Source organism: Calypte anna, chromosome 17 (genome assembly GCF_003957555.1).
Source record: "Calypte anna isolate BGI_N300 chromosome 17, bCalAnn1_v1.p, whole genome shotgun sequence".
In the NCBI taxonomy this organism is placed as follows: Eukaryota; Metazoa; Chordata; class Aves; order Apodiformes; family Trochilidae; genus Calypte; species Calypte anna.
Genome location: NC_044262.1, coordinates 2,675,772 through 2,703,471, shown reverse-complemented (window position 1 = coordinate 2,703,471; position 27,700 = coordinate 2,675,772). Strand labels below are relative to the sequence as shown.

At 47.0% G+C, this 27,700-nt stretch overlaps 1 protein-coding gene across 1 annotated transcript in view; it reads left to right on the top strand.

The window, feature by feature from the left end:
- Positions 1 to 27,700, top strand: part of ASTN2 (astrotactin 2) — a 269,480-nt gene that overhangs the window by 61,738 nt on the left and 180,042 nt on the right. The window contains 3 exon segments of the mRNA XM_030461317.1: positions 7,010 to 7,156; positions 19,671 to 19,838; positions 27,597 to 27,681. Of these exon segments, the coding sequence (XP_030317177.1) occupies positions 7,010 to 7,156; positions 19,671 to 19,838; positions 27,597 to 27,681 (400 nt within the window).

Here is a 27,700-nt window from a genome sequence, read left to right as displayed (position 1 = left end):
AGGGCTGGGAAATGAAGCTGCGGTTGGTTTGGGATGCGATGCTCAGCACGCCCGTGCTGCCAGGGATTTGTCTCTTGGAGGAAGAGTGGGAGGAGGCAGAGGGTGGGGGATGTCAGGAGGCATTGGTGAAGCTCATCCTTAAGCGTGGGGGGGGAAACTGAGGCATGGGAGGCGATGTGGGATGTGTCCCAAACCTTGGGGGATCTCTTGCAGAGCAGGGATTTGTATTGCGATCCTGCTGAGCCATTTTGCATCTATTCTGAAAACAACGGAGGGAGGGTAAAGATAGTTTGTTTGCTTTCCTTTATTTATTTGCTTATTTATTTATTTTTCTGCTTTTGTTATTTTGGAGTTTTCTGTTTGGTTTGTTCGGGTTTTTTGTTGGTTTTTGTTTGTTTTCTTTTGGTTTTTTTTTTGTTTTTTTGTTTGTTTGGTTTTTTTTTAGTTTGTTTGGGCTTTTTGTTTGTTTGTTTTTCCTTGGTTGATTTTTTTTTTTTTAATTGTGTCTGGCTTTAGTGTTTGCAGTCCAGGGATAGAGGCAGGGTTGGTTTGGTGAGGGCCCAGTGGCCATGGGCAGCTCCTCATGTGCTGGGGCATCTGCTGGGTCCTGAGCCCTCCCTGGCAGTCTGCTCTCCATCACCTCACCCTCCTCGCCTCCAAAATCAATTCAACTGTCTGAGCAGCCTTTTGCTTGCTGAGTGCAATCATCCCTGGGCTGTGACTCAACTCGAGCTATTTCATAGATAATGATTACTTTTTTTCCTTTTTTCTTTTTTTTTTTCTTTTTCCTGTAGGAACAATGTTTTTGTTACACTGTATTGAAAATTGCTTTCCCTCCTCCTTAAAATGAAGCCTTCCACTCAGATTCACCTCTGTGTTTGTATGTTGTAAAGCTGGTACTCATTTGGAGCCTAAAACTAGAAGGAAAAAAAAAAAAAAAGTGTTTCCATTGATTCTCATGAAGGAAAATTCCCATGCAGGCAATCTCTGCCCTCAAATGTGTAGCTATTTCATTAATGTGACTTTATCTCAGCCAGTTCAGCACCGAGAGCACGAAAGCCAAACTGACTTCATTGATTTTAATTGTCCATGCCCAGAGAAATGCAAAAAATGCAATTGAGCCAGGGGAGCATATTGAGTTGGTACAAATTCTTCCTCCCCCCTTTGCTGTGCTGGGGGAAGTCTGAGACACATCAGGAGGAGAACCTGCCCGTGGTGACAGGGCTGCTGGTGGGTCAGCAGAGACCAGCATGTCCACCTGTGCCACCTTCATCTTCTGTTTCCACCCTTGGCTGCCCCTTCCTTGCCCATCCTTCAGGACTATTCCTTTCTCTCTGTTTCCCCCCCTTCCTCCTCCTCCTCTTCATTTGCTGGAGGTGTCTCCTTGCGAGCTGTGTGGTGGTTTGGTGCAAAGGGAGAGCACTGCTGGAAACTGTATAAATAGGAAGTAAATACATTTATTCAGTACATGAGGCATTAAGACTTTAGGAGCACGTAAAGAGCCAAGGCTTGGGCTGCTGGTGAAGTGCAAGAGCTTCCTGGGATCAGCAGTTCAGGCTGTGGTGAGCACCAGAGCTCAGCTGCTGAATCCTTGACCTTGCCAGGGGGTCCAGCAGCCTGGAACCAACCTTCCCATGGGGGCTCTGCCATCCCTTGGCATTTTCCTTGCCCTGATCCCTGCCCACAGGGCTGTCTTCTCTGCAGTCCCCTGTGCAGTACCGGAGGACACCTCAGCTAATTGGTAACATTCATAAATGTTAATTAATCTGCTTCAGTGTGAGCTTAGCAAGATCAAATCCTCTATAAATCCAGAAGTGTCTGATCTTACCCTTCTGCTACACAATGCAGCTGTCTTTCCTCCTTGCTTCCCACTTATCCCTTCTTGTGTCCACCCTCTCTGCCTTCTGGGAGGTGAGAGGGGTCTCCCCTGGAGTGGAGAGGGGAAAAAACACCACTTTGGAACCTTTTCCCATCCTACTGACTCTGGAGATGAGGCTGGAGACAGCCCTGACCCACATCCAAGCTGTAGATGTGGGCTTCTTCCCTCAGGATTTGTCCAAGGCAGGGTTGGAGAAGGTTCCTGCTGGAGGAGAGGCTGAGGCATAGGGAGGGTGTGCAATGAAACACCCGCTCCTGATCTTATCCCTGTGCTTGGATGCTGCCTGGGAGATTTGTTGCATCAGCATCCGTCCCCTTCTGGGACAAGTGCCTCTGGGGCATAGTGATCCCCAGTGACCAGTGTGGGGATCATGGTGCAGGAGAACTGTGTCTGGCTGGAGGGAGGATGTCCCTCCCGTGCCACCTTTTGTGTCTGGAATGCTAGAGAAAGAGAAACCACGCTGAGGTGGAAGGGGTTGGGGGGGGCAGAGCCGCTCTGCAGTAGGAGCCATCTGCCAACACTGCTGCTCCTCTTAATTGGCGTTTGATTTGATTGGACATGATCTCCTGCTTGTAAAACACCTTGAGATGTTCCTGTGTGTGAGGGTGCCCTGGAAACGCTGCTGTACCCGATTAACGAGCCTCTGCTGGAACATAAAGAAGGATCATTAGGAGCAGCCAACTCCTCTGACACACCAGCAGCCGTGTCGGGAGCAGTGTGGGGATGTGGGGTGGGATGGGGTGAGGTGGGGTGGGATGGGATGAGCTGAGGTGGGATGGGGTGAGCTGAGGGTGTCTGCTCCCCAGGATGCTGGAGGAACTGCTCACCCTACTCCGGGCTCTTCTGCATGCAGCGTGGCAGCTGCTGGTGGCTGTGCCCAGCGTTGCTAAGCAGTTCAGAGGCACTTGGTGTTCTCCTGCTCAGTTTCCCCATCCCTTTCTTCCTCGGGTGGTAGAAATACATTTTAATATCCGAGTAGCCTCGAACCAGGCTGTGTTATGCTATTATCTGCCAGGGGCAGGGTGGGGAAATTGCAAAGCACTCGGTGTTTCACACCCACATATGGCTAACACCACGGGCTGTGTGCTGATAAAGATGGGGTAATTAAAGTTTGTTTTTTTTTTATAGACTAATCTCCCAAGCAAGTATTTATGAGCCTGATTTAGAAACATCGTTTTACCCAGAGTGAGGGATATTTGTGTTGCTTGTAAATCCATGTGTGTTCTGAACATACCTTTTTTTTTTTTTTTCTCTCCCCCCCCTTAATTTAAGCAGTGCTGACAATATTAAAAAGAAATGAGCTCAGGGTTTTGTTGGGTCTTTTCCCTCCTCTTTAGATGGGTAAGGGAAAGTATACAAAGCAGCAAGTAATTAACCACACAAGAAAATGGTATTTCAAAGAAGACAAGGTGCGTTTGGAGGGGCTGTTTGCAGAGTGTTTACACCAGTGGCTTTGAATTTATCTTCATCTTCCAGCAGGTGCAAAATCTTCAGGGGGATGTGGTGTTTTGCAAGCTGTTTTGGAGCTGTCTGCATCTTCTCTGGCAGGATGGAGCTGGGTTAACTGGTGGAAAAAAATCCTGACTGGGAGAAGTGGTGGTGGTAGGAGCCCCTTTGACCACAGTTCTGGCTACTCCTCTTGTCTTCCAGATTAATTAAGCTGTTGTTGATTGGATTGGATTAGTAGGAAGTGTCTTGGGTACAATTCTGCCCTAAAATGGAACAATTTGCCTTTCCTTTCTCATTCTCTCTCCTTTGTTCTTGCAGGCAGAGGGAGAGGTTATTTCTTCCTCTTGAAAAGGAAATAATTTCTTCTTATTCATCCTTGGGTGTCCTGCCTGCTGCTCTGCCTGCTCCTTGGACCATTGCTTTCCCCCTAAGACAGCCTGGCTGAGCACTTGAGTATCTGCTCACTCTGTTGCAACCATCCAAGATGCAACAGAAATGTGTTTCAATTAAAAGCAGAGAGCTCAATATACAAAGGATTTATTAGGGCAGAGGAATATGGAGAGTGAGTTTGATCTTAGCCATTCCTGGTCCCCACCTTCCTCTTTGGCTTTTTGGGCCTCACAAGACCCAAAGAAAGACTTGTGTTGGGTACTGAGGTTCATCATCCAGCTGTGAAGGTCTTGCATTCTCTCCCTAGCTTCCTCCTCTTGGTCGAGGAGGTTGACCCCAGCCTGTTCAGTGGACTTGGGTGTGCAAATCTGTGCTCCCTGGAAGGCTGAAGGGAGGAGGAAAGGCTCAGGCTTCACCCAGGCTGAGCTCCCATCTCCACTGACTCAGGGTGTTGTGGTTTATATGGCACTGTGGTTTATATAGAGACAGAATTGGACACCCTCGGGGCCAAGAAAGGGGTTGGTCATTTTATTTCATCTCTTAAACAGAAGCATGAAGCCCCGTGGGATCTGTTTGAGTTGGTTTAACTAGAAGTGGTTTCCTAGGAATACATTTGTGGATTTAGAGATCTGGCATGGAGCTGCTTAGCTCCAGATGGGTGTTTAAACACAGCACAGGAGCATCAGTGGTCTGAAGAGCAGGAGATGGGACAGAGGATAGGAACCATGTCCCTCTCTTTAAAGAACAAGCAAAAGATTTGCTTTTCCAGCTGCTTCCCATCAAACCTGGCAGCAAACTGGCTGTGAGCAATAAAGAATTGAGCTGGAAATGCAATTCCTGCTCAAGCTGAAGAGCTGTGGTTTTGGTTCAGTTGGTCAAAGTCGATGTTGGGCAGTTCTAGAGGTCAATAATTAATGCTGTGATGGAAACAAATGGGGAGCAGGAGGCAGAGGAGGGGGGAAGGTAGCTGAAGGAGACTTGGAGTGGCTTGTCCCTTTCCTTGGGCAGCCAACCTCAAACTCATTGAGCTGAAATGGGCTTTTTGCCGTTTCAAGTTCATCTCAGTCACAGGGAAAGCAGCAGCTACATGGAGTAATGGAGATGGGAGCTCCTAGATCCTAATTCCTCCAGCTCCACTGCAGCTGCAGGACAGTGAAAGCTGCTGCCATACCTGTGCTTCAGGCTCTTTGTGAACAGGGGATAATACTCATCTAACTTGGCAGGGATTTGTGAGTTAATGTTTGCAAAGCACTTTAAGACCCTGGATTGAGAGTTGATTTATAATGGTAAAATCCAGTGTTCTGTGCTCTATTGTATACTTGGCTGTGTCCAATTATCCTGATAGAGGGGTTTTTCCTCCTTTTTTCTTTTTTTCTTTCTTTTCTTTCTTTCTTTTTTTTTTCTTCCTCCCCCCCTTTTTTTTCTTCCTGCATGACTGTTGTATCTCCAGACAAACACAGGGTTTGTGGCAGGCCCAGCCAGAGGATGGCTTTGCCTCCCAAGGAGGTGCTAACTGAGACTGATGGTATGAATAGAGATTGGGAAGAAAAAAAGCAGAGCACAAGGTGAAGGGCACGGGAGATCAGCAATAAAGCTGTGAAATAGGGGTGGGAAGGCTGTTTAGATGATGTATGCATAAGCAAAGTAAAAACACTTCATAAATAATCAATTTGCTTATTGCTGTTGGTTGCAGTGTGTGTGTGGGGATTTTCCAGCAGATTTCCCTTTGGTCCTGCAGGTGCTGGTTGGAGCATTCACTGTGGAGGTTCCATCCTGTGACAGGGGAGGCTTTGGGGGAGGGCAGGGTACCCTGCCTGGAAAATATGGGTCATGGCATGGGCTTGACATGAGATCCCTGCTCTGGCACCAGCAGCTCTGAGAGCAGCTGTGGTCAGCTGAGAGTGTGCAAGTGTGAACTTGCTGGATGGATTTCCCATGCAATTTACGAACTGATGCTTTTTAAATCTCATCTTTCTGATGAGATGGCAAGGGCTGTGGAGCAAGGGCAGAGAGGTTGGACTGGCTTCCAAGAATAAATAGGTGTCCTTGCCTGAATTCTGAGCAGGGACATGGCTGGGTCTGCTGGGAGCCCAGTCATCTCAGCTGCACTGTAATAGACTGTGCTGCTGCTGCTGGGGTTAATTGGTGGCTCTGCCTTCTTTCTGCCAATGCTCTGCTCCCCAGGTGGGTTTTAATTGGAACCAGTTCCTCTGTGAGATGTTGGTCATTAGCTCTGAGCAACGTGGAATGTTGGTGGGAGGTGTTGGACTCAGTAGCTGTGGGGGATGTGCAGTTATGGGGCCCTTGGAGAGGCTGGTGAGGAGGGACTGGGGGCTCCAAGCTGTGTTCTCCAGGGTTGTTCCCTTCTAGGGCAGTGTGGACTCACTGAGGGGTACAAGTGGCCAGAGGATGGTTTCTCCTGGCCATCTCCATCCGTGGAGGATGTCACATCTGAACACATGGGTGCTTCTGGCTAGTGTCCAGCAAGAGCATCCAAACCTCCTGGAATAGCCAAGCCTCTCCTGTTGACTTTCTATTGCCCAGCTTCACCCCCTTCCCTGAGGAGTTCAGGACTTGCTCTGTCCCACTCAGCTCTAGCTGACAGTGATTTAACACCACATTACTCCATGAGGGTTTCCCAGTGGGTTTGTAGTGGTTTTTTGTCTCTCTAGACCTGATGATGCTCAAGTTTCTTGTTGGCTTGAAAAAAAAAATCCAAATAAAAGAGAACCAAGCCTGGCTTGTTAATAACTCATTAACACATCTTGGTGCTTTATAGCATCTACAGGTGTAGATGCCCCATCTCCTGGATGTCAAGGCAAAGCAAATGATGTCCCAATGCAGGCATCCCTCAGATTTGGCTTAATTGTTTTTTGTGACTTCACAAGATTTGCCAAATAAACCAAGGCTGATGAGAAGTGACAGTGGCTTTGCTCTCACAGGGAGCCTGGCATGGATGGGGAGTGGCTCCAGGGATGAGGGGGTTCCAGGGAGAGGGTCTGTACAGGCCTTGGAGCAGGTTTTCTCCCTCCTCTAGGAAAATATAGTCCCTAAGATGGGTGTAACTCAGTGAGTGGGATGAATGTTAAAAACTCAGCCAAACAAGGCGTGATGGGAAGGATGGGGTTTGCAGACCTTGGGAGCTCCTCAAGTGCTGCTGAGCTGACACCTTTTATCAGTGGCTTCCTTCCCTGGGGTTGGAGCTCTTCTGCACCCATGCAGAGAAGAGAAGTGGCTGAAGAAGCCCCTGGTACAGCTGTGTCCTTTGACCACCCCTTTCTCTGTTTCCAGGTTCAATGAAGAGCCCCATCAACAAGACAGCTCTGACCCTGATTGCTGTCAGCTCCTGCATCCTGGCTGTGGTGTGTGGCTCCCAGCTCTCCTGCCCTCTGACAGTCAAGGTGACTCTTCATGTGCCCGAGCACTTCATTGCAGATGGTAAGAGACCCTTCAGGGACTAAGACCCCTCTGGAGGCCTTTGGGACATGGGGGTCCAATGGGAATTTCCCTGGCTGCTTTCAGCTGCAGGAATCTCCTTTTCCAGAGCAGAAAACTGCATCTGGGAGCCCCAAATCCTCTCCATCACATCTATTGTTATTATTATTGTTATTATTATTATATTACTTTATTATTTTATTATATTATTACCTATCTTGTCTGATGGATATTCCTGTTTTCCTATGAACTCACTGACAAGCCCTGCACAGCCAGATGTCCTCCTGTCCTGCAGTAGCAAAGCTCTTCTCATTCCCGTGCAGCAGTGCAGAGTGAAATTGTGAGGGTTTGAGCGAAGGCAGAGATGCTTTGAAAAATTAGACAAGGGCTGCTGTCACTATTTATTGCTTTCTCCAACTGGGCTTCTCGTGTTTCACTGACCTTTTCTTTATAATGTGCAGTGAGCGTCGAGTGCAAGTTTTTGGTAACACGAGGGCAAATTTCATTTTCTTCCAGCAGACGGGACCCATTATTCAGTCGGTTCCAATTCCTCAGCTCCTGTGCTTGTCTCGCTGCTTGGGGCATGTGGAGAGGGCACCTTTTGTCTGCCAGAAACATGCTGCACAAAGCTGCAGTGTTTCTGGGGTTTTCTAGCACAGCCACCTCCTGTACAGCCCTCCTCACTCTGAGGGCTGGAATGGAGGGCAGGTCCTGGGGGATTCATATTGTGGAGAGAGGTAAATGGTTTAAGAAGTGTAGCAGCGGTGGGGAGTGATGGAGAGGGGCTTAAACCATCACCCTGTTTTGGAGAGGATTTACCAGCATGTTTGGAGAGGGATTCAGCCCTAAGGGTGTTTTCTTCTTGGTCCTGGTACCCATTTGCAGGACGTTACCTGCACTGCAGCACCCGCAGAGGAAGGTGCTCTCCCCACCCCTACCACTGCCCCTCACTGCTGCATTAACCCCACTTGTGTGGCTGCACCTAAGGATGCTGCTGGGTCAGATGTTGGGTGCAGCCAGGAGGTCAATGCCCCCGTGCTGCCTCTGCTCTGATTCCCAAGGATGCTCCTTACCCCTCTCCAATTCTGGAAATTGCAGCCTGGTACCTGGGCTATCTCAGCAACCAAACTTTGTTTCTTAAAGAGGAAAGGTTTTAGTTTGTGGTCTCAGACTGGAGGAACTGAACACCAGTGGAGATTGGAAAAAAGTGTAATTTGAAGCAAGGGACTTGTCTGTGCCTTGACCTGTTTCTCAAAGGCTTTGAGGATTGCATTGGCTGCACATAAATAGTCTGAAAACGTCACAGATTGTTATTCTGAGCAGCCAGAGAACAGCAAGTCTTTTTGCAATTGGGAAATGAGGTTGCTGCAGTGTTAACTCATGTCCCTTTGAAGCAGGCACTGGCCAGTTCATCATTCTGGCTGGGAGTTCACCACTGGCTTGGTACTCACTGAAGGTCACCCAGGAAGGGGATGATAGAGTCAGGAGCTCAGCATCCTGGCTGAGGTTCGGGCCCAGGGAAGACAGCTTGTCCTCAGAAAAGAAAATAAACCAAAATGCAATGTGACTCTGTGGAATTGAAAAGCTGAGCCTGTGCTTGTCACCAGGAAGGGGCTGGCAATGCAAATTATGCAAATACAGAGAACAGTTGAATGGGAATGACAATGAAATACCAATAAAACAGATTAATATCCTTGAAACTGGGGGAAATGGGATGATCTCCAGTCCCGACTTAATGACTTTTCTAAAGAGAAAGTGGCAAGAGGACTGCTAAAAAAGGTTTGGAAAAGAATTAAAATGAGCTCTGTAATGAAACTGTAAAATATAATTACAAAGTGCAAAAACTTTAAAAATATTTTTTATGAGAAACAGTCAAATTCTTCACAGAGGAGCAGCCAAGACGTTTTGCAGTGGCTATCACTTTTACTGAAATCTCATCATTTTATGTGATGGCAGAGTCCCTTGCCTGGGAAGAGAAAAGCTCTGCAAGTTGTCCCTTCTTTCTGAATAACAACAAATCCCAAGGCAGCACCCAACTGGCAGCAAAATGTTATCAAACATTTAAAGACATCACAGAACTGAGCCTGGCTGGGGAATTTTAATGCCACCCAGAAAGAAATGGCTGGCTGGGTTTGCAGAGCCTTGGCACCCAGAGTCTTGATGATGGAAAACATGGGACTTGCTCCTTCCTGTCGATCTCCTGGATGGGTCTGAACCTGCTTTTTGTCATGGACATCCCCATGTGAGTGAAGTGACAGTGGAGCTGATGTTTTTGGCCTGGCTGAGAGATTTCATCAATCCTAAACCAGCCCCTCACGTGGCACCTGCCCCATGTCCTGTGAATGCTGCCATGTACTTCAGCTGTCTCATTCCTTAAGCTGTTCTCTTTTGTGCCTTGCATGATGATAAGGCAGGGGTGATGCTTTCACAGGAGACGTTCCTGTGTATGATAAGATGTGCCCTCTCACTCCTTTGTGAAATGCTGTGTTTCAGTAGATGCTGGTAGCCAAGGAAAAATCTTAAAGAGGAGAAGCTCCCAACACCTCTGCAGGAAAAACCAAACAAAGACAGAGGCTGAAAGAAATCCCTTTGCTTGCAGATGAAAACTCGTCTTTGAAGGAAATTTGAAATAGATGCCAGCCAGCTCCAGTGTGCCAGGAGCCAAAGCCAAGTTGGGAAAACGAAGGGGGGGGGGAAAGCCCCACTCAGGCTCAGAGGAGAGCAGCTCCCTCCCTCTGCAGCCAGCAATGCCATGATCAGAAGCAGCTCCTGAGCCCACTGGAGTCACAGAAAGGGAAAGGGGAGGGGAAGGACTTGGACCAGAAGCCAACTGGCAGCAAAAGCTGGGAGAACATATTCCAAGCAGCAGTATTAATAACCAGCCTGTCTTTATTGCCCTTATTTCTCTCTCTTGGTTAATTTTCTTCCTTTTGTTCATTTGACTGAGTTTCTCCCCTCTGCTTCTTTCCCCTCTGAGCAATTATTGCCTGGTTTGTACAGCTGCTCTGCCTTCATTTCATGGGGCAGCTGAGCCTAGGAGAGCCTGGCAGAAGCTGCTGTGGCTGGTGGGGCTCCTGCCTCTGAGAAAGAGGTTGGTGCCTCTAAAATTCCCTCTTAGGATGTGATGCTGGGAGTATCCTTCCGTCCCTCCTGCTGCTCCAAGGCATCATGTTGAACTCAGGGCAGCCTCTGCCTGCACCAAGCAGAAGGTTTGGTTCTGATTTTGGAGGTGGCTCAGATTTATAGGAAGGCTCATAGTGGCTTTTATGAGGGCATGGAAATATGAAGCATTATTTAGAGCACCCTTTAGCAGTGCCAAAGGGGAGAAGAAAGGGAAAAGAACCCCTCCATCTCTGAGCCATAAAAGCCTTTATGAATATGTGATTTTTTTGCTTGTTTGCTTATTTGTTTTTTCTTTTCTTTCTTGTAAGTAATCAGTCAAAAAAGTAGAGATATGGCAACAGGAATGGCTTGCAGGGAAGGCAGGACTGGAGAAAGATACCCTGGAGGACTCAGCCTGGAATATGTCCTTGCTGCACAACAGTTTGAAATATAGTATCAATTAAAGCTTCCTGTTTTTACAGCCTGCAAAGAGGTTATATATGGTCTGGGTGGATGTTTGTATCTGGATACTTTAGTGGGAGAAGTAGGTGAGATCCTCTCATGCACAGAAGGAAGCAAGAGCTCCATTTGGCTAGGGGCTTGTAGGGCTTTGTTTTATAAGTGGAAATAAAGTAAAGGACATAAAGCAGGTTTCTGTCACTTCAAAGACATCTCAGGGCATCCACAGCCTCCTTTTCTCCTCTCCTGAGAGGCATTCCAAAGGATATGTGGTATCCTCTGTGTGAAACCTCCCTGAGCTACAGCCAGGCTGAGTGATGGGGACCAGAGGCACCGTGTGCGCTGTCCTTGCCCTGGGCTCTGCTCTGAGCCCCCTGTGCTTCTGCTTCAGCCAAACATGGAATTTGAACATTGTTCCCCAAACAACACAAGGAGGAAAAATAACCCAGTCCCATCCCAGACAAAAGCAGGAGAGCAGTGAGAGATGGGATCACCACTTGAGACTGCTGTGGGTTTGTGTGTCTGCTGTGGTGGCAGAGTTGGAGGAAGCTTCTTTGTGGCTTCTCTTTTAGTTTTTTTTTTAAGATTCAAGCATCTGCACCTGCTCAATGGTGTGCTGTGGTTGCCACTCAGTTGATCAGGAATTGTTTCATCTGAAGATCTTTTCCTACCTTCCCCCTCTCTGGCTGTTTCCTCCAGGACACTGGTGGAATTGGATGCTGCTATTAGAAGTGTGTGTTGATTTCCCCTCAGGATTGCCAGAGCTCTGCAAATTGGAATTGTTGGACTGGCAACAACTTTTCATTTTGGTTTTAATTAAATGTGTTGCTTTAAATTGTTTGCTTTTGGCATTTTCTACTCAGTCTCCTGCAGCCCTCAGAGTGACCAGGCATTAGATGGTGTCCTCAGGTGTTTATTCACTTGTGTTCTCAGCACATGCTGTGAACGTGGCAGAGAAATGAGCAGCAGGAGGTGGGGGACTGGCTACCTACCTGTTCCTTTGTACAGCAAGGAAAAGCTGGAGATGCTCTTTAATTGCACATGAAGCACTCCAGGTTTATTCTGGAAGGATAGAGAACAGGATCTGATCTGAAAGGTATCTGAGCTTTCAGTGATGCTGCCACTGAGCTCCCCCATCTTCCTCAGCTGGTCCCAGCCCCACAAGCTTCATCTGAAATCATCAGAGGGAATTTTCTGGCTTGAAATGGGATTTTTCTTACATTGCTTTTTTCTTCTCCTGGAGTCCTTCTGCTGCAGAGGTGCCTCTTTTGCTGTCTGGAGACCTGGCTCAGAGGTTCAGCAGAAGCACTACTTTCCTGTTGCAGATTCTGTAGCAGGTGTGGCTGAGCCAGCCCCTGTGTGTTTCTGGTCAGGTGGCCTGGTTTGGGAGCAGCTTTCCAGATTGCATTTAATTCCATCAGCTCCTAATCACTGGGTCACCTCCTGTGTCTGCTTTGCAGCTCATTCCTGTTCCCCTGCCTGTTTGGCTGGCAAGAAAATGCGAGCAAATGGCTGCAGCATTAGCAGACATGAACTCTAAATATTAACATCAATTTATAAACTGTATCAGCCTGGATCAAAGGGATTCCAAGACGGCTTTACGGCGTGAACACTCTTTGCATGGAGAACTAATAAGATTCAGGAGGCTGAAGTACATCATGTTTTTATCGTGCCTTTGACAGGCTCCTGAGCCTCTGCTCAGCTCTTCCCTTGTTGACCCAGCACCCCCACCCACGTCCCTGCCACAGACTCACACGTGCTGGGGCAGCTCAGGGTGCAAGGAGGGCGAATGCCTCCTCCCTGCCCCTCTGCAGGATTTATCAGAGCAAAGCATAGGTGAGTTGATATTTGGATGGTGTAAGCAGGGGATGGGTTGGAGCTGGGAGTTGTTGCATCCTGAGGGAGGCAGAATGCACCCACAACTGGGGAGGTGGCATCTCCCAGCAGCTGCTGAGCTTCTACCAATGCCATCTGCCTTCTAATTTTGGATGGGTGGTAGGAGAAGGCTAATAAAGGAAAGTATCTTTGACCAACTAACCTGCTCCCATCCATAGAAGGAGAAAGGCAAGAATTCACTTATGCATCTGCAGGATGAGAGCCTGCCTGCTTGAAGCATGGTGGTTGGTCCTGGATATCTGCCTTAGGCTGTGCTTTTGCTTTCAAACAAGAATTCATGGAATACCTGCAGCAGCAATGATGCAGCAATCCAGCAAGGATTTTTGGAGGTTGCATAGGTAGCAATGTGCTACATCACAGAATCATGACATAGTTTGGGTTGGAAGGGATCTTAAAGGATCATGGAGTGCAACATCCCTGCAGTGAGCTGGGACATCAGCAGCTAGGTCAGGCTGCTCAGAGTGCTGTCCAGCCTGACCTTGAATGTTTCCAGGAAAGGGACATCTGCCACCTCTCTGGGCAGCCTGGACCAGTGTTTCACCACCCTCACTGTAAAAAGTTTCTTCCTCTCATCAGTAAGGAGCATTCCTGATGTCTCTGGGTCAATGAGAGGTAGTTTGCCTCAGTCCCGTGGCATATTAACTTTGCATGTTCTGCTTCTTGGTTGTCTTTTCTGCCATCCACATGTACTTTGTGGTTTTTAAAGTGTTATCATAACTCACTCGACATCTACTTAATGGTGTGATCAGATTTAGGCTGGATTTCCCCAAGCTCTTGTCCAGTATCTAGAGAGCATCACTGTGAGAGGGAGCCCCAGGGTGGAGTGTGAGTGTTGGATGTGTGAGATATGGAGCATTAAGAAGCTTTTCTTTAGGAGTCCAATTTCTGTCTCAGCCATTGCCTACTGAGGACAGGGATGTGTTACCAACACCTGCACAATTATATTGTTTAATTACATTAGTGGAGATCTCATTGCAGAATGAGCTTGACCACAAGGCAGGGTGAGAAGATGATCTCTTCCTTGGGTTTGAGAAAAGTTGGCTGAGTACCTGCTGTATAAAATTAAATACCTGCCTTGCTTCTTGGAAGTTCAGCCATGGAAAAATCAAGACCTGACTGCCAAGAAAAGCCATGGAACGAGTCTGTCAGAATTATCAAGAAAGTGCAATTTGACAATTAAAATGTAACCTTGCTCCTCCCACAGGAAAGATGCTTCTTGCCTGAGCTGTAATTATACACAGATTTGTATCACTCATTTGCTTCTGCTTTGCCAGGGTGACAAAGCTCTGGCAGGAGTGACAGCATTCCTCTGGGATGGAGCTCTCTGGGTTTGTTCATCCACAGCCAGGGAGCACTGGTGTGAGCAGCCCATGGCCCTGCAAGGAGTTTGTGTGCTGAAAAGCTCTCCTTGAGTCAAGCACTGCCTGTAAAATTAACTGTATGCACTTCAGCTATGGAAGAGTAAATGAAAGGCATGTGTAAAGGCTTTTGTAGGTTTAAAACATGTTCAGGCATTTCATCTTGGTCAAAGAGAAATACTTTGAAAGAAAAGGTGAATTGGATAGCTTGGATTTTAACCTGTACTAGCCCTGGATTCACATTAGAATATAAACTTAGGAGACTCCTTATAAAGTATAATATATACTTATAAAGTATAATATATAAACTTCTTATTTTGAAGATATTTAATTATTCCAAAATTCTTTGCACTGAGCAGGGGAGGGGTGGGTAAAGCTGAGCACCATGACAGTCTGTGGGACAACCCTGCACCAAGCCCTGCTTGTATGCTTAGGGCAGTGTGCTGGGCAACCAGCACCTCTCAGGTGGTTCTGAGTTTTCTGAAATAAATTGAAGAAGAAGTTTTCAGTCCCTGAGACCATGAGAGCTGATCAATGGAAAGAGCTGATGGGGGAGGAGTTGTCTATTTGGGAAATGTTCTTTCAAGGGTAACCAGGAAAAAAAATAGTCTCTGAAGGAATAAAATAGGGTTATTCTTTGTACCTATAGAATGGAACAAGAGGGATAATCCTTTCTCTGGTGTTAAAAAAGAAAGAAATCTGTAACAGGGTTATAATTGTATGATAGAATAGGAATGGAGACATTAATAGCAACCTGTAGTATGACTTCCTAGAGCTTTCTAACACAGAATACTAATTTTAGATGAAAAGGAATTTCATTGGCCAAGAAATAATGAATGGACCAAAGAAGACAAAAAGAGCAGGGGGAGGAAAAAATAGAAATTCTTAAAAAAATATTTTTTGATCTTTTTCCTTGGAAAAAAAAAAGAAAAAACAAACCCTTTGGGCTGCCTTTTGGACGCTTTGTTCTTTTCCCTTGTTAGATATCTCGTCTGAGCTGTTTTATCCTGTTGTGTTCAGGAAAATGATTTTTGAAATGTCAGAACTTCAAGCCTCTTTTGTTAAGGCTTAAGCAGTTCCACTGAACTTTGAAGGAGACCCCAGCATGAGAGGCTTGAACTTTTGATGCTGCTTTCACTGATCTGACTTTGATCAGCGTTGGAGAAGAAAGGGGGAAGCAAAACACAGGCACACAAAAACCCAAACAAATCAATCCCCCAAAGTGCTGGTGGGATCTCACGGAGGTGGGAGGTGGTTGTGTAGCTGTGTACTGATGTTCTCCATGCACCTGCAATGCTACTCTGTGGTGTAAGGTAGCTCAGGAGGCCAACAGCACTCAAGAAATGTCCTACAACTGAGCTGAGATTCCTGGGAGAAGGTGGTGGTGGGTGAAGAGCTTTGGTTCTGCCACTGGACTCCCTTGTTTGGTTGGGGGTTGGCTTGTCCTTGCATCTAAATGTCTCAACTTAAGGGTAATTTCACCAAGATTTTGAGTGGGAAGCTCAAAACTTCTGTCCAGGAGGATAGCTGGGAGGGGACAAAGTTAGCAGTAGAGTACACCAGGGTGGAAGATGGTTTTGGAGAGTATTTATTTCTGCTGGGGTCTGCTCCCTGGTGTACATCTGACTGTAGACTCTGTGTGGGTGTAGAGTGGTTCCATGGGGTCTGAGTTCCTGAAGACAGGTTTTCAGAGGGTGGTTTAGAGAGGGGTCTTCCTCCCTGTAAAGGAGCCTCTGGGGTCCTTCTTATCCCCATTCCCTCTTCCTTGATCTCCTTCCATTTAGCGAGAAATTGCTAACAACAATTGTTGTAAAAACAACTCTGGCTGATGCTCCTGGCAAGCTAAAGACGTTTGAAATGGCTCTTGCTTAGGAAATGTTTGTTCTAGGTAGTTGCTGAAAGGATTTTGATACTCAACCTGCTCTTGCCAAGCTTTTCAAGGCTGTTTTGATAAGTGCGTGCTGGTGACTTTTGAAAACTGTTTTCTGTATGTGCATTCTTTGAAAATAAAGAGAAAAATTGTGTGAAAAGGCTTTGAAATCTTCAGAATTTTAGCTTTCAAAATATTTGTAAGGTGCCTTTTCCTGGTATTTTTCTCTCAGACAAGCTATAAAGGGATCAAGGATAGGATGTTTGTTTGTTTGTATTTTCAATGAGAGTGAAGGTGATGAGAGTGTCTGTGAACATCTCTCAAAATCTTACCCAGCTGAGCTGCGACACACTCAGTTTCAAAGAGGTGAGATGTTCCCTTGCTGGTAGTTCACAGAATCACAGAATCAGCCAGGTTGAAAAGGACCTCTGAGATCATCAGATCCAACCCTTGAACCACAACCACATTGGTTCCCAGCCCATGGCACTGAGTGCCACATTCAGTCTCTTCTTAAAAACCTCCAGGGATGGAGAATCCACCACCTCCCTGGGCAGCCCATTCCAATGCCTGATCACCCTCTCTGTAAATAATTTTTTCCTAATATCCAACCTAAATCTCCCCTGGCAGAGCTTAAGCCCATGCCCTCTTGTCTTACTGGGAGCTACTTGGGAGCAAAACCCGACCCCCCCCTGGCTCCAACCTCCTTTCAGGGAGTTGTAGAGAGTGATGAGGTCTCCCCTGAGCCTCCTCTTCTCCAGCCTCAACACCCCCAGCTCCCTCAGCCCTTCCTCATAGGATTTGTGCTGGATCCCTTCACAGCCTCCTTGCTCTTCTCTGGACCTGCTCCAGCACCTCAGTCTCCTCCCAGAACTGGACACAGGACTCAAGCTGTGGCCTCACCAGGGCTGAGCACAGGGGCAGAATCCCTTCCCTGGACCTGCTGGCCACGCTGTTCCTGATCCAGCCCAGGATGCCATTGGCCTTCTTGGCCACCTGGGCACACTGCTGGCTCATGTTCAGCTTCTGTCAATCCAGACTCCCAGGTCCCTTTCTGTCTGGCTGCTCTCAGCCACTCTGTGCCCAGCCTGGAGCTCCCCATGGGGTTGTTGTGGCCAAAGTGCAGGATGTCCTGGCATTTGTGTTGTCCCCTCCTTCCTCCAAGGAAGAAAGGAAAGTATTTACAATTAACAAAACCTTTCGTTTCTCCAGGTTTTTTGGTTTTTAACTGAAGTAGCAAAGCCTCCATTTTACATTGAAATTGAATACAGGGATTTTTGGATTAAAATGTCTTCACTTCTGCTTTTTTTTTTTTTTTTTTTTTTTAAGTCTTTCATTATTGAGGGTGATTTCTCAATCAGAAATCAAAATAAACAGTTTATCTTGAAAATACCAGGGCTTTAATAAAAAAGTTACAATTTTTTTATATTTAAAAAGTTCTTTCTATGCACAGAATAAGGCAAAGTTTGGTCAATTTGCAAGTGATTTCAAACTTCCTAAATTTCTGGTGGCCACCAGATTTCTGCTGAAAGAGAAGCTGTGGGCCCCTGGCTGGGTATCATATTTTGGCATTGACTTAGGAAATATAGAATCATAGAATTGGCTGGGTTGGAAGGGACCTCAGAGATCATCAAGTCCAACCCTTAAATATATGTCCATAAGTAGAGATTTGTTGGGGGTTTTGGACATCAGAAGCAAAGGTTTTCTGAAGGAACTGAAAATTTGGCAGCAGGGCTATAAATGTGCTTCCTCCTCCAAGAGATGATCAGCACAGGGAGGTGGTGGGGGAGCTCCAGAGGTCAATCCCCCGTTGCTCACCCAACCATGGTGTCCTCTCAGCATGGATCTGCCAGCTCAAGGCACCTATGTCTTTATGAATACTAATTATATGACTATTTTAGGTCTAATTTGCTTCTGTTCCTTTCAGCCTGGCTATATTTTAACTACAAAGTGGAGTTTGTTAAGAGGGATTTCATGAAGAGCTGGTAGCTTCACTCTTCAGTCTTTAGGTGCAGAGGAGGTTGGCTGTAGCTGAGCCTCCAAATGTGTTTACATGCTTCCCAAACCTCCCTTGTTATTAAGGAACTGCAAAAATGAGGAAGAAAGCAAGATTGGCACGTGCAGATAAATAGCAAGCATCTCCCAATGGGCTCGTGACGCATTTCTGTTTGGTAAAACAAACCAGCAATAGTTATCCTTGGTATTTAAATCAACCTCTAAATATTCATTGAAAAATAACGATAATTAGGAGAAAAATTACATGGCTCTAAGGTACTACTTTGGGCTCAGTGTTCCCAGGCTTTCCACTGGTGCTGTGGAGTTTACCTGGCAATTTACTGCTGCCATGTGTCTGGTTGAGATGTATCCTGCAGGCTCCTGCCTTGCCATGTCTCCTGAGCAGCTGGATCCTGGATGTCCGATTTTCATTTGCTTGGCAGCTTCCATTGGCTTTGAGTGTAGAAATGCATCTGTGAATGTGTTTATGGTGGATAAACTGTGGAGGTGTGGAAGATTTCAATTCATGTGAAGTTAGGGCCCAGGTTTGTATGGTGCTGAGATCTTGGGATGCCTGAAAAGGGGATCACTCACTAACATGCTTTTTTTTATCTTTTGCATGGATAATGTGGCATGGGTTGAGGTCTAGAAGGGCTTCCCTTTGCTTATAGCATCAGTGATTATCTTCAGAGGGAAATCAGGAGTTTGTGTTCATGTAGGTTCCTGGGGGGTAGTTGCTGCTATGGTTTTTTTGTCCTGCTTTTTGATTTTCTTGGCTTTCATTGACCTAAGAACCTATGCAGTCATTAAGAAAAATAATGTCCCAGTCCTTTACTAAGTGATATAAGCCCCAAAGTTTTATGAAGGTACACTCTGGATCTGTTGATTTGCCATCCTTGGGTGATGCAAGTGCTGGAACTGGGTGGAAGGGTGGCTGTTGGTTGCTGGACTCTTTGACGGTTCCTTTTGCCCACTCCTCTTTGAACATTTCTTCTCCCATTTTTAGAGGCTTTTACCCTGGTAACGTTTGCAAAACACCACTTAATGGCAGAGTTTTTTTGGCTCCCCTCTGATCTGTGCAGCACTGTTATGGAGGCAGTCTTATAATCAATGTAATTGAAGATCAGAGTTAATGAGGACCTCTGTGCCTGCAAAATCCCCCAAGTGATGCTGGGCCTCAGATGTTAGATAAGGAAATGATTGGGCTGAACTGAAAATCTATTTGGCTAATTAGATGATGCATATTCCCAGATGCCAGTGGGAAAAAAATACATTTTGCAAAATAAAGAAACATAAGATTTTGTGAGAAAAGGTTTGGAGCAGGAATTGACTTCTAGACCTTTGGAGGGAGAGGGCAAAGGAGTGTGTCTGATACGAGACCTCTCAGATAAGAAGTTGTGTTGGGCCAATTAACTCACATTCAACTAAAGAAATTAAGTTGGAGCAGCCTGTGTGGCCACTGCCCACCCATATCCCAAGCCTGGCATCCTGGCATTGCCTGGATACCCCCTGCCTGAGCTGGGCAAGCCATGGGTATGCCCATCCATTGATCCTTGTTCCTGTAGAGATCTGGGAATCAAATCCAGTATCTTGTGATGCTGAGGAGGGTGGGGACTGAGGAGTATTCTGGGCAGAGCAGTGTCCCAGCTGGTGGACAATTTGTTGGGGTACATTCGTATGGAGAGGAATGGCCACATGAAGTTCTTTGGGTCAGAGTGTTGGTGATGACAATATTGCAGCAACTTCTGTAGAGTGTTCTGGTACTGGGACAAAATACATGGTGGTTGGGGTTTTTTCTGCTTTTTACACTGACCTTATGCATTTATTTCCCACCTTGCAGGAAGCAGCTTTGTCGTGAGTGAGGGGAGTTACTTGGACATCTCTGACTGGCTTAATCCAGCCAAGCTGTCCCTCTACTATCAGATCAATGCCACGTCCCCCTGGGTGAGAGATCTATGTGGACAGAGGACCACTGATGCCTGTGAACAGCTGTGTGACCAAGAGACAGGTAAGGGAGGCCAGGGAAGAGCAAAGACCTTTCAAAGCTTGGAGATACAAGGGGGAAGGTTTGTCTCTGGGTACTTTGATGCCTGCTCAGCTCATCTCTGCATTAGCCTGGTGTTAGGTCCAGAGGACCATAAAATATCAGCAGGGTCACACAGAGGTGATCCTCATCAGCAAAGTGTAAAGGTTGACACAAGGATGGACAGTTGAAATGGACCTATTAGTTATTTTTGGTGTGGTAGCTGCAGGCACATGGAGTTTATCTGCTTCTAAGTTGTGCTATGTTGCTGTCCAGTCTGGAAAGCCTCCTCACGAGCTTGCCTCATCTCCATCCCATGTCTTTTTTGATCATTCCACTACAGAGCACTGTGTTTCCCATCAGTGCCTCCTGCCTGATGGTCACCTAGGCTGAATCTGTCTTTTAACCCTTCAGAATTGTGAGCATGTTTGTTGAGCATCTTCTCCTTGCACACCAAGGCTGCCTCTGTGAAGCAGCAGGGTCTCTGAGATGTGGGGCTGGGCAAAGAAGTGTCACCTTTTCTTCTGTTCTACATGCTCCTGAGTGACAAACAGGGGTCCTGGAGTCTGCAGTGAGCTGGGAGCACTGAAAACAGCAAATGTGCAACTAATGAAGACAGGGGGTGCATGGGTGGGAGGTGAGTACATAACCCCAGTAAGGGCTGGCCCTTAGGAAGTGACATCTCCTCAGCTGGAACAGGTGACAGGAGAAGGTGGCTCAGGGACTGTGCTGGTTTTTCATAGCACAGGGTGTGCTGTGCCCTCTGCAGTTATGAGCACTGCTCCTCAGTTGCTCATCTTGGGTGAGATTCCTTCTTGGTGGCATGGAGACAAGTGGCCCTCTTCCTTTTGGCATGCTCTGCATCTAAAGAGTGTGCAAACCCCCATCTCCTTCCAGGTCAGCCCTGGCTCTCCAAGTCAGCTTCTCTCAGCAATGGGAATTTCTTCACTACATGAAGAAACATCACGTGTGAGATTCCTGGCTGCAAGTAGGGATGCTGGGTGCTGATTTTGCCAAGGGGTTTGAAGAGCAGTGGCTTACAGAGGAGAAGGTTTTCTCTAAGCCTCCCACTGCCACAGACTGTGCTATTAGAACGTGGTGTCTTGAGAGGAGGAAATCCTCCAGTCATTGCAGGGATGACTCTGGGCTTCTCCCTCCCTGCTTGGCTGAGCTGCAAATACCAAACTTGGTCTTATAAATCCATTTTCCTGGTCAAGACAACACTCTTGTCTTAGTACTCCAGTTTCAGAAGAAACTCCAGCAGGGAGACTGTATGGAGCCAGACCAGTGGAAGAGCCCCATGCTGTCCTTGAGAGGTCCAAACTTTGCAAGAGCTGAGCAACCACTCACTGAAAATAAGACCTTTGGAAGTAGCTGACACCCTGCTCAGGATGGAGTCTCTGTGCCAGGCTGGGAGCAGACTGTACCTCCATGATGAACTGCATGTATTTTTAGATTTATTTTTATTAATATCATTCTGTTTTTAAGGGTGATATATTTTTATCATCGTGAGAGAGGCAGGTGTGTGGTTTTACTACAGGATATAAATCCTGCCTACATTTCAACCTTTTCAGATCAGGGATTTTATCATCATTGTGAACATCCCAAGTGATGGGTGCTGGGGGTTTCCCCTGCCCTCTGTCCTCTCAGGCTGGGCAGAATGTCCATCAGGAGGATGCACTGAGGTTTGTCCTGTCTGCAGGATGGAAGCCGTGAAGATTTCCCCTGCACAAAGATCAGGGACAGCTTTGAGGTCCTCCAGCACATTTATATCCAGTCTAATTTCAGCCTTCCCCCTGGAAGCCACTCTCTGGCAGTGTGGAGACAGCCTTGTCCCAAAGCTTCCTTGCCCCCATGTGTGGACAGACCTCTGGGCAGGACTCCAGCTCTGCAGCAGTGCCAGGGGTTCCTGGCACACATCTGGGCAGAGGCCCCCAGGTCACAAAGTTCTGTGGAGTGAGACTGGGAGCTCTTAACCCTTCCCAGCACTGAAGACCTCTTAGGTTGGAGTTTTATGTAAGATCTGTCCATACAATGTGCTGACTCATTACTCCAGCTACTGAGTACTACTTCATTAGGAGTGGTTAATCCACACTGAAAATGAAGGCTCTAAAACTCTATGAAATGCCAAAATACATTTTTGCTTGCCTGCCCTTAATTTGCTTCCCTCATGTCTTTGCTGTGTGACTCACTCTTTAATTAAATGATTGCTGCCCTCCTGACAAATTCCTAAGCTGCACTGCAAAGCACCAGCTCGTCAGAGCTTTTCAGGAGCACCAACACCTGCACATGAGCAAGATACCATCTTTATCCTTCCTCCCTGCCTTGGGAACAGCCAAGCTGATGGGTCTGACAGACTGCAAATACAAAGCTAAATGAATTCTGGTGAGGTTGAGGTTTTCCTCCTGCAGGCATGACACTGGCTGTGCCCAAGCCACCACTTCAGATGGGACAGGTACCCCACTGGCTTCAGGATACATCCTCGGTGTAAAAACTGCATCCAAAACGCCCCATCCTCTTGGCAGGTGCTGATGGTGCTGCTTGAAAGGAGAACAGGGAAAGTTTATCATCTTCTGGGACTTGCAGTCATCTCACTCTCCATATTTTGGCCAGATGTGAATATGTTGCCAGCACTGCTGCTCACACCACTCCCTGGGTTTCCTCTGTAAAACATCCAGGAGTGCTCTTTTTTTTTTTTTTCTGGTCTCCCTTGCCAGCACAGGTAACATTTCTGAGAGAATCCATTTTCAGCAGCATATGCAAATCCTGATTTGTGAGCACAATTACCTGTTTTGTATGCACAAAACTGATTCACTTGCACATTCTGTGGGCATCGCTTAAGAGACCTGCTGGAGAATCTGTCCCTCAGGGCCAAATGCTGGAAGAAACAGCCTCTGATTTTGGGCTGTCAGGCTTGCTGGAGCAGTGGCATAAATGAGATGGATAGCTACCTTGATTAGCAGGTGCAAATGTGTTGATTTTTTTTTTTCTCATCTACAAATCAGGCACCATTGAGATTCCCTCCTTTGCATCCACAATTGATGGCACCCCCCAAAGCAGCAGGCACCAGCTTGTAAGAACCAAAAGAGATGTAGGAGTGAAGGATCTTTTCTGGAAATGGACAGGAGGCAAAATATCAAGGTTTCCATCGTGTTCCAAGTGGGGTAGTTTGTCACCAGATCCACAGCTGGTGTTCCTGTCTGAGCAGGGCAGGGGTCTTTTGGGCAAGAGACAGATAAAAGTCATTTTTTACCAGAGGGGGTTTTAAAACAGCAACTTGTTAAGGGGATTTGGAGGTTACAGAGCTGAGCATGCAAATCAGGAAATGACCAACCATGGTGAGGGTGTATTTGTGGTTATGAATGCAGGCATTTTCTCCAATAGTTCAATTTAATATCATGCAGCTGTTGTGCACATCAAGTAGTATTTGTTTGTTCTTGTGTACTTCTGCTATTTTCGCTGTTGGAAGATGCTTGTGCCTTTATTGACTTAGACTTTTATAAGATGAGGTTCTGACTCTCTAAGGTATGTAGTTTAATAACTTGGTCAAAAAACATATAATATACGATTCCTTTTCACGTGGAGGCACAGCTTGCTTCGTGCACCAAGCAGGGCAGGAGGCAGTTAACTCCCAAGCTAATTTAGCTTGGGGCTAGAAGTGTTATACATAAATAGCAATCAAAATGCATGCCTTCAAGGGGGCTGAGTTAAGGTTATCTGTGCTGTCTTTACACTCTCATTTTCTGCCATTAGAGTGTTTAATCCTGCAGCTGCTAATGTTCTTGTAATAGTATTTCTGTGCTTGTCTAAAGATCCTGGTGAGTGGGGAAGAGGAATGAGCTCTGCTGTACAGGGCTACTCCTGGGCCTGTCTCATTGGATTGACTCATCCCACCAGCACTGGGGGTTTCTCACCTTGCCTTGGGCAGCTCTGGGCCAGCAGTCATCCCAGAAGGTGTTACCTATGGCACTGTGGACCTTGGTCCACTCACAGGATCTCTCCCTGCTTCCTTGCATCAGCTGCACACGTGTGCCCAGGGGGAGCTGCTTTGGTGACTGAGCAGATGATAATGAGAATAAAATCTGTGCAGAGTGTAAACCCAGACACAATCCTTGGACGTTAAGCTTGTGCTTAAGTGCTGTGATGGATCTGGGTGAAGAGGGGAACTTGCAGTGCAGGGAGAGGAAGGATAAGTGTCAAATTAACTGCAGATTTTCCCTCTGTACTCTGTGCCAGGTTGGCCAAGCAGGAACCACCTTTCCTGTCTTGTTCCTCGATAGCTAAGCTGCTTTTACTGAAGTTGCACTTCTTGTCAGGATGAAGCAGAAACCCAGGTTTGGAAAGTGCCATCCCTGAAGGATGCTGCTAGCAGATAGTTTGGTATTTTATTGGTTTTATTTTGGCCAGGTCAAGTCACAACATATGAATGTTCAAGCTGCACAACCTGGAAAAAAATGGCAATAGTTGTTGTGTTATTTAATGATTTTAGGAAAGAAAAGAGAAAAGGAGAAAGTAGGATAAGAAAAGCTGGAGAGATAGCTAGGGGGGCTGGTCCCTCATACTCCAGGATGAAGGCAAACACCAGGGTAAAGGTGCTGCTGACATGGAGGGAATCCTGGAGACTGGCAGTGCCAGGAGAGGGTTGATAGGCCACAGGTTTTCTCTGCTGGTGCCAAAGTGCCTCTGGTTCCTTAAATAAAAATGTCAATGCCAGCAAAAAGCATCTTCCCCAGGAGCACAGGGGACTCCAGGAGCCCCTGCTTTGTGCTGCACCCTGGGCAGGTGGATTAGGGGGAGCTGGCAGCAGCATCACCAGCTATCAGCTCTCTCCTTCATGAGCCTAACAAGTGAAAAACACACCGAAAATATAACATGAGACCTCCAGAGCTGAGCACCAGGCCCTGCTCTCAGTAAAACTGAGTGACCAGCCATCCTTCCTTTTCCTCTAACAGCTCAAAATTTGCTGTGGATTGATTATCTGACGTGGTTTGTGGGTCAGGAATCTGAAGGAAGAGGAAAGGTTGTGCCTGTTGTGTGTTGGCTGTGGGCAGGATGTAGGTTGGTGACTGTGGAAATAGGGTGCTTGTCACAATAGTTTGTAGATCCTCATCTATTTATCCTCATGCGGCATCCAAATGCTGTGCAGGGACGTGCAGCACCTGTGGAAATTACATCCAGCTTCAGGTGTGGTTATTTGTCATACTGGGGGTTATTGGTCAACTCTGGCTTTAAGCTCAGGTTGGATCCTACCTTGGCCCAAGCATTGCTGCACAGGTAATCTCACTCATGTCAGAAGCACAGTATTTAGTAGCTCTGAACAAGAGCATTTTCTAATTTATTTTTTTTTTAATAACAAGTTGAAATCTTCTCTGCAGAAAATGCACTCACCCTAAAGAGAAGTTAGGAATATGGGAACCCCCATTCCTGCCACTCAAGAGATTTTACCCCAGGATTTCTAAATCCATGCAGATTATCCTGGCTGGTTCAGCATCTTCCCTCACTCAACATTGTGCCTGGAGAGGATGGGGACAGGCAGAAAATGATAGAGTAGCTCAGGGAGGCCAAAGGAGGGATGGGGAGAGAGAGAAAGCTCATTAAAACCTGCAGAAGCTTAGCAGGTTCTGCTAAGGATTTTTTGGAAGCTATACTAATTATTTGCTTGTAGGTCTAGATATAGAAATAGATCCTAAATCATCCAGCCTAGGAAGATGGAGTCTGTGCTCCTCCAGCAGGCTGCAATTCTCAGCCCATCTTGTGCTGGGAGAATTCCTATCCTATTTTTAAAACTCTGCCCAAAGCTTGCAGATCTCCTGGGCAAAGCTGGTTCCAAGTGGTCCTGGTTAAGGGGGGTGAGGGGAGGAAAGGGGGAGGGAAGTACCCATGGTCTCCATGCCCAGTGTGGTTTTCCTGGAGTTCCACTTCTCAGCTGCCCCAGTTCTCCTCTCAGCTGGTGCCACCATTTGCCCTCTCACTTAGTGAAATAAACCTCCCAATAAACCTCCCAATGAAGCCTCAAGCACCGGCTGTAGCTGTTGAAACTCCAGGATTGGAGTCGATAAAAATCAATATTTCTGCAGGTTGATAGAGTTTCTCTTTCTGACACCAAACTGCTGGAGCAGTAAACAAACCGGAGGACAAAATAAACCCTCCAGCGTGGTAGGAAAGGGATTCACTGCCCTGGCAGGACAAAATAAACCCTCCAGCATGGTAGGAAAGGGATTCACTGCCCTGGCAGGACAAAATTAACCCTCCAGTGTGGTGGGAAAGGGATTCACTGCCCTGGCAGGACAAAATAAACCCTCCAGTGTGGTGGGAAAGGGATTCACTGCCGTGGCACCTCCATCCATCACTAAAGAGGGGGATGGTGTTGGGGCTGTTTGATGCCAACCTCTGTAGGTGATTTTTCACTACTTCCTCTGATTTCTGCAGCAGGAACTGAGCATGAGCTGGTGCCCACAGACTCCCAGCTCTGCTTTGCAAGCACTTTGGGTTGTCTCTCATTTGCAGAGCATATATTTGTTATGTAATAAGCGCCAGGAATTAATGATCCGCGGCACGGCTGGGGAAACTTGCGTACTAAGCACCCAAGAAAAAAATAACTTTTCTTTTTCTTTTTTAAATCACTGATGGAGTCATTAGAACCAGCGTTGTCTTGCAAAGAGACCTCCCCAGCCTCCGGGCATGGCTGAGCCGGGGCCAGCACTGCCGAATCTCTCCCGATTCTTTCCCTTTGGAGATGCAATGTTCCTGCTGCTCCCCTTATGAATCATGAGGTTAGCAGCTTTTGACAGATCATAAATCAGTGCTTCCAAGTCGCTAGGACAAATCCCAGGACGTTTAATCTTTAATATTAGACGTGTTTAAGGCAGTGAATATTTCATGAAGGTGCTGTTGCCTTTTAGCACATCATTAGCTGTCTCTTCCCCCCCCACCCCCTTTTTCTATTTTTTGCTGTCTCCCCCTTTCCAGGCGTCTCTTCCTCAAAAAATCTCAGCAGCTGAACCACCGTCTCGCTCCCTCCTGACAATAAAGCTCTTTACTGTAATCCCTGCAAGGCATTTTAAGAACTTGCTTAGTATCCTGATGAGCACACAGGTACCCACCAGTCTGCATTACTGCCAGGATGGGGGTATCCAACCCCCCCGCATCCTCCCCAGGTCTCCACCTCTGCTGATGTTTACTGCTCAGCCAAGCTGTTAGGAGATTGGGAGAGGAGGGGAAGGGGGGATGGAAAAAAACATTGGCAGCAGCTTGTAACAGAAACTCCATGTGCAAATCCAATTAATCTTTTGATTTTGCTGTTTCTTGCTCCAGGTTATGTATTTCTACCAAACGCAGAATCGATGTGGGCCAAGCTCAGTTGGGTTTCTGGTGTGGGAAATGTCTTTTCCTGCTGTCAAAAGGGTGTAACAGGGTGAGCCAGCAGGCAGAGAGTGAAGGGAAACAGGAGCCCTGAAGCTGAGGGATGGGGGCATAGCATGGGCACTGCCTGTGGAGGGTGTAGCTCAGGGGTTTCTGTATCTTCCTGCAGGATACAGATCTCCCTGTCTCCTCCTCTGCTTCTCTGCCAGTAAGAGCTTCTCTTGGAGGTTTCAAAATGTCCATGCTGCTCCAGATCCTCAGTGGAGACCACGAATGTCCTTATATGAGTTGAGATGGCTGGCAGGAAGGGAGAGCCTGGTGCCACAGTCACTCTCTTTTCTCTGGGGCACAAAGGTCTCATCTTCCCCTCTTTTCTTTTAGGAGAGTGCAGCTGCCACGAAGGTTACGCCCCGGACCCCGTCCATCGCCACCTGTGTGTGCGCAGTGACTGGGGACACAGTGAAGGGTGAGTGGGGATGGGATGG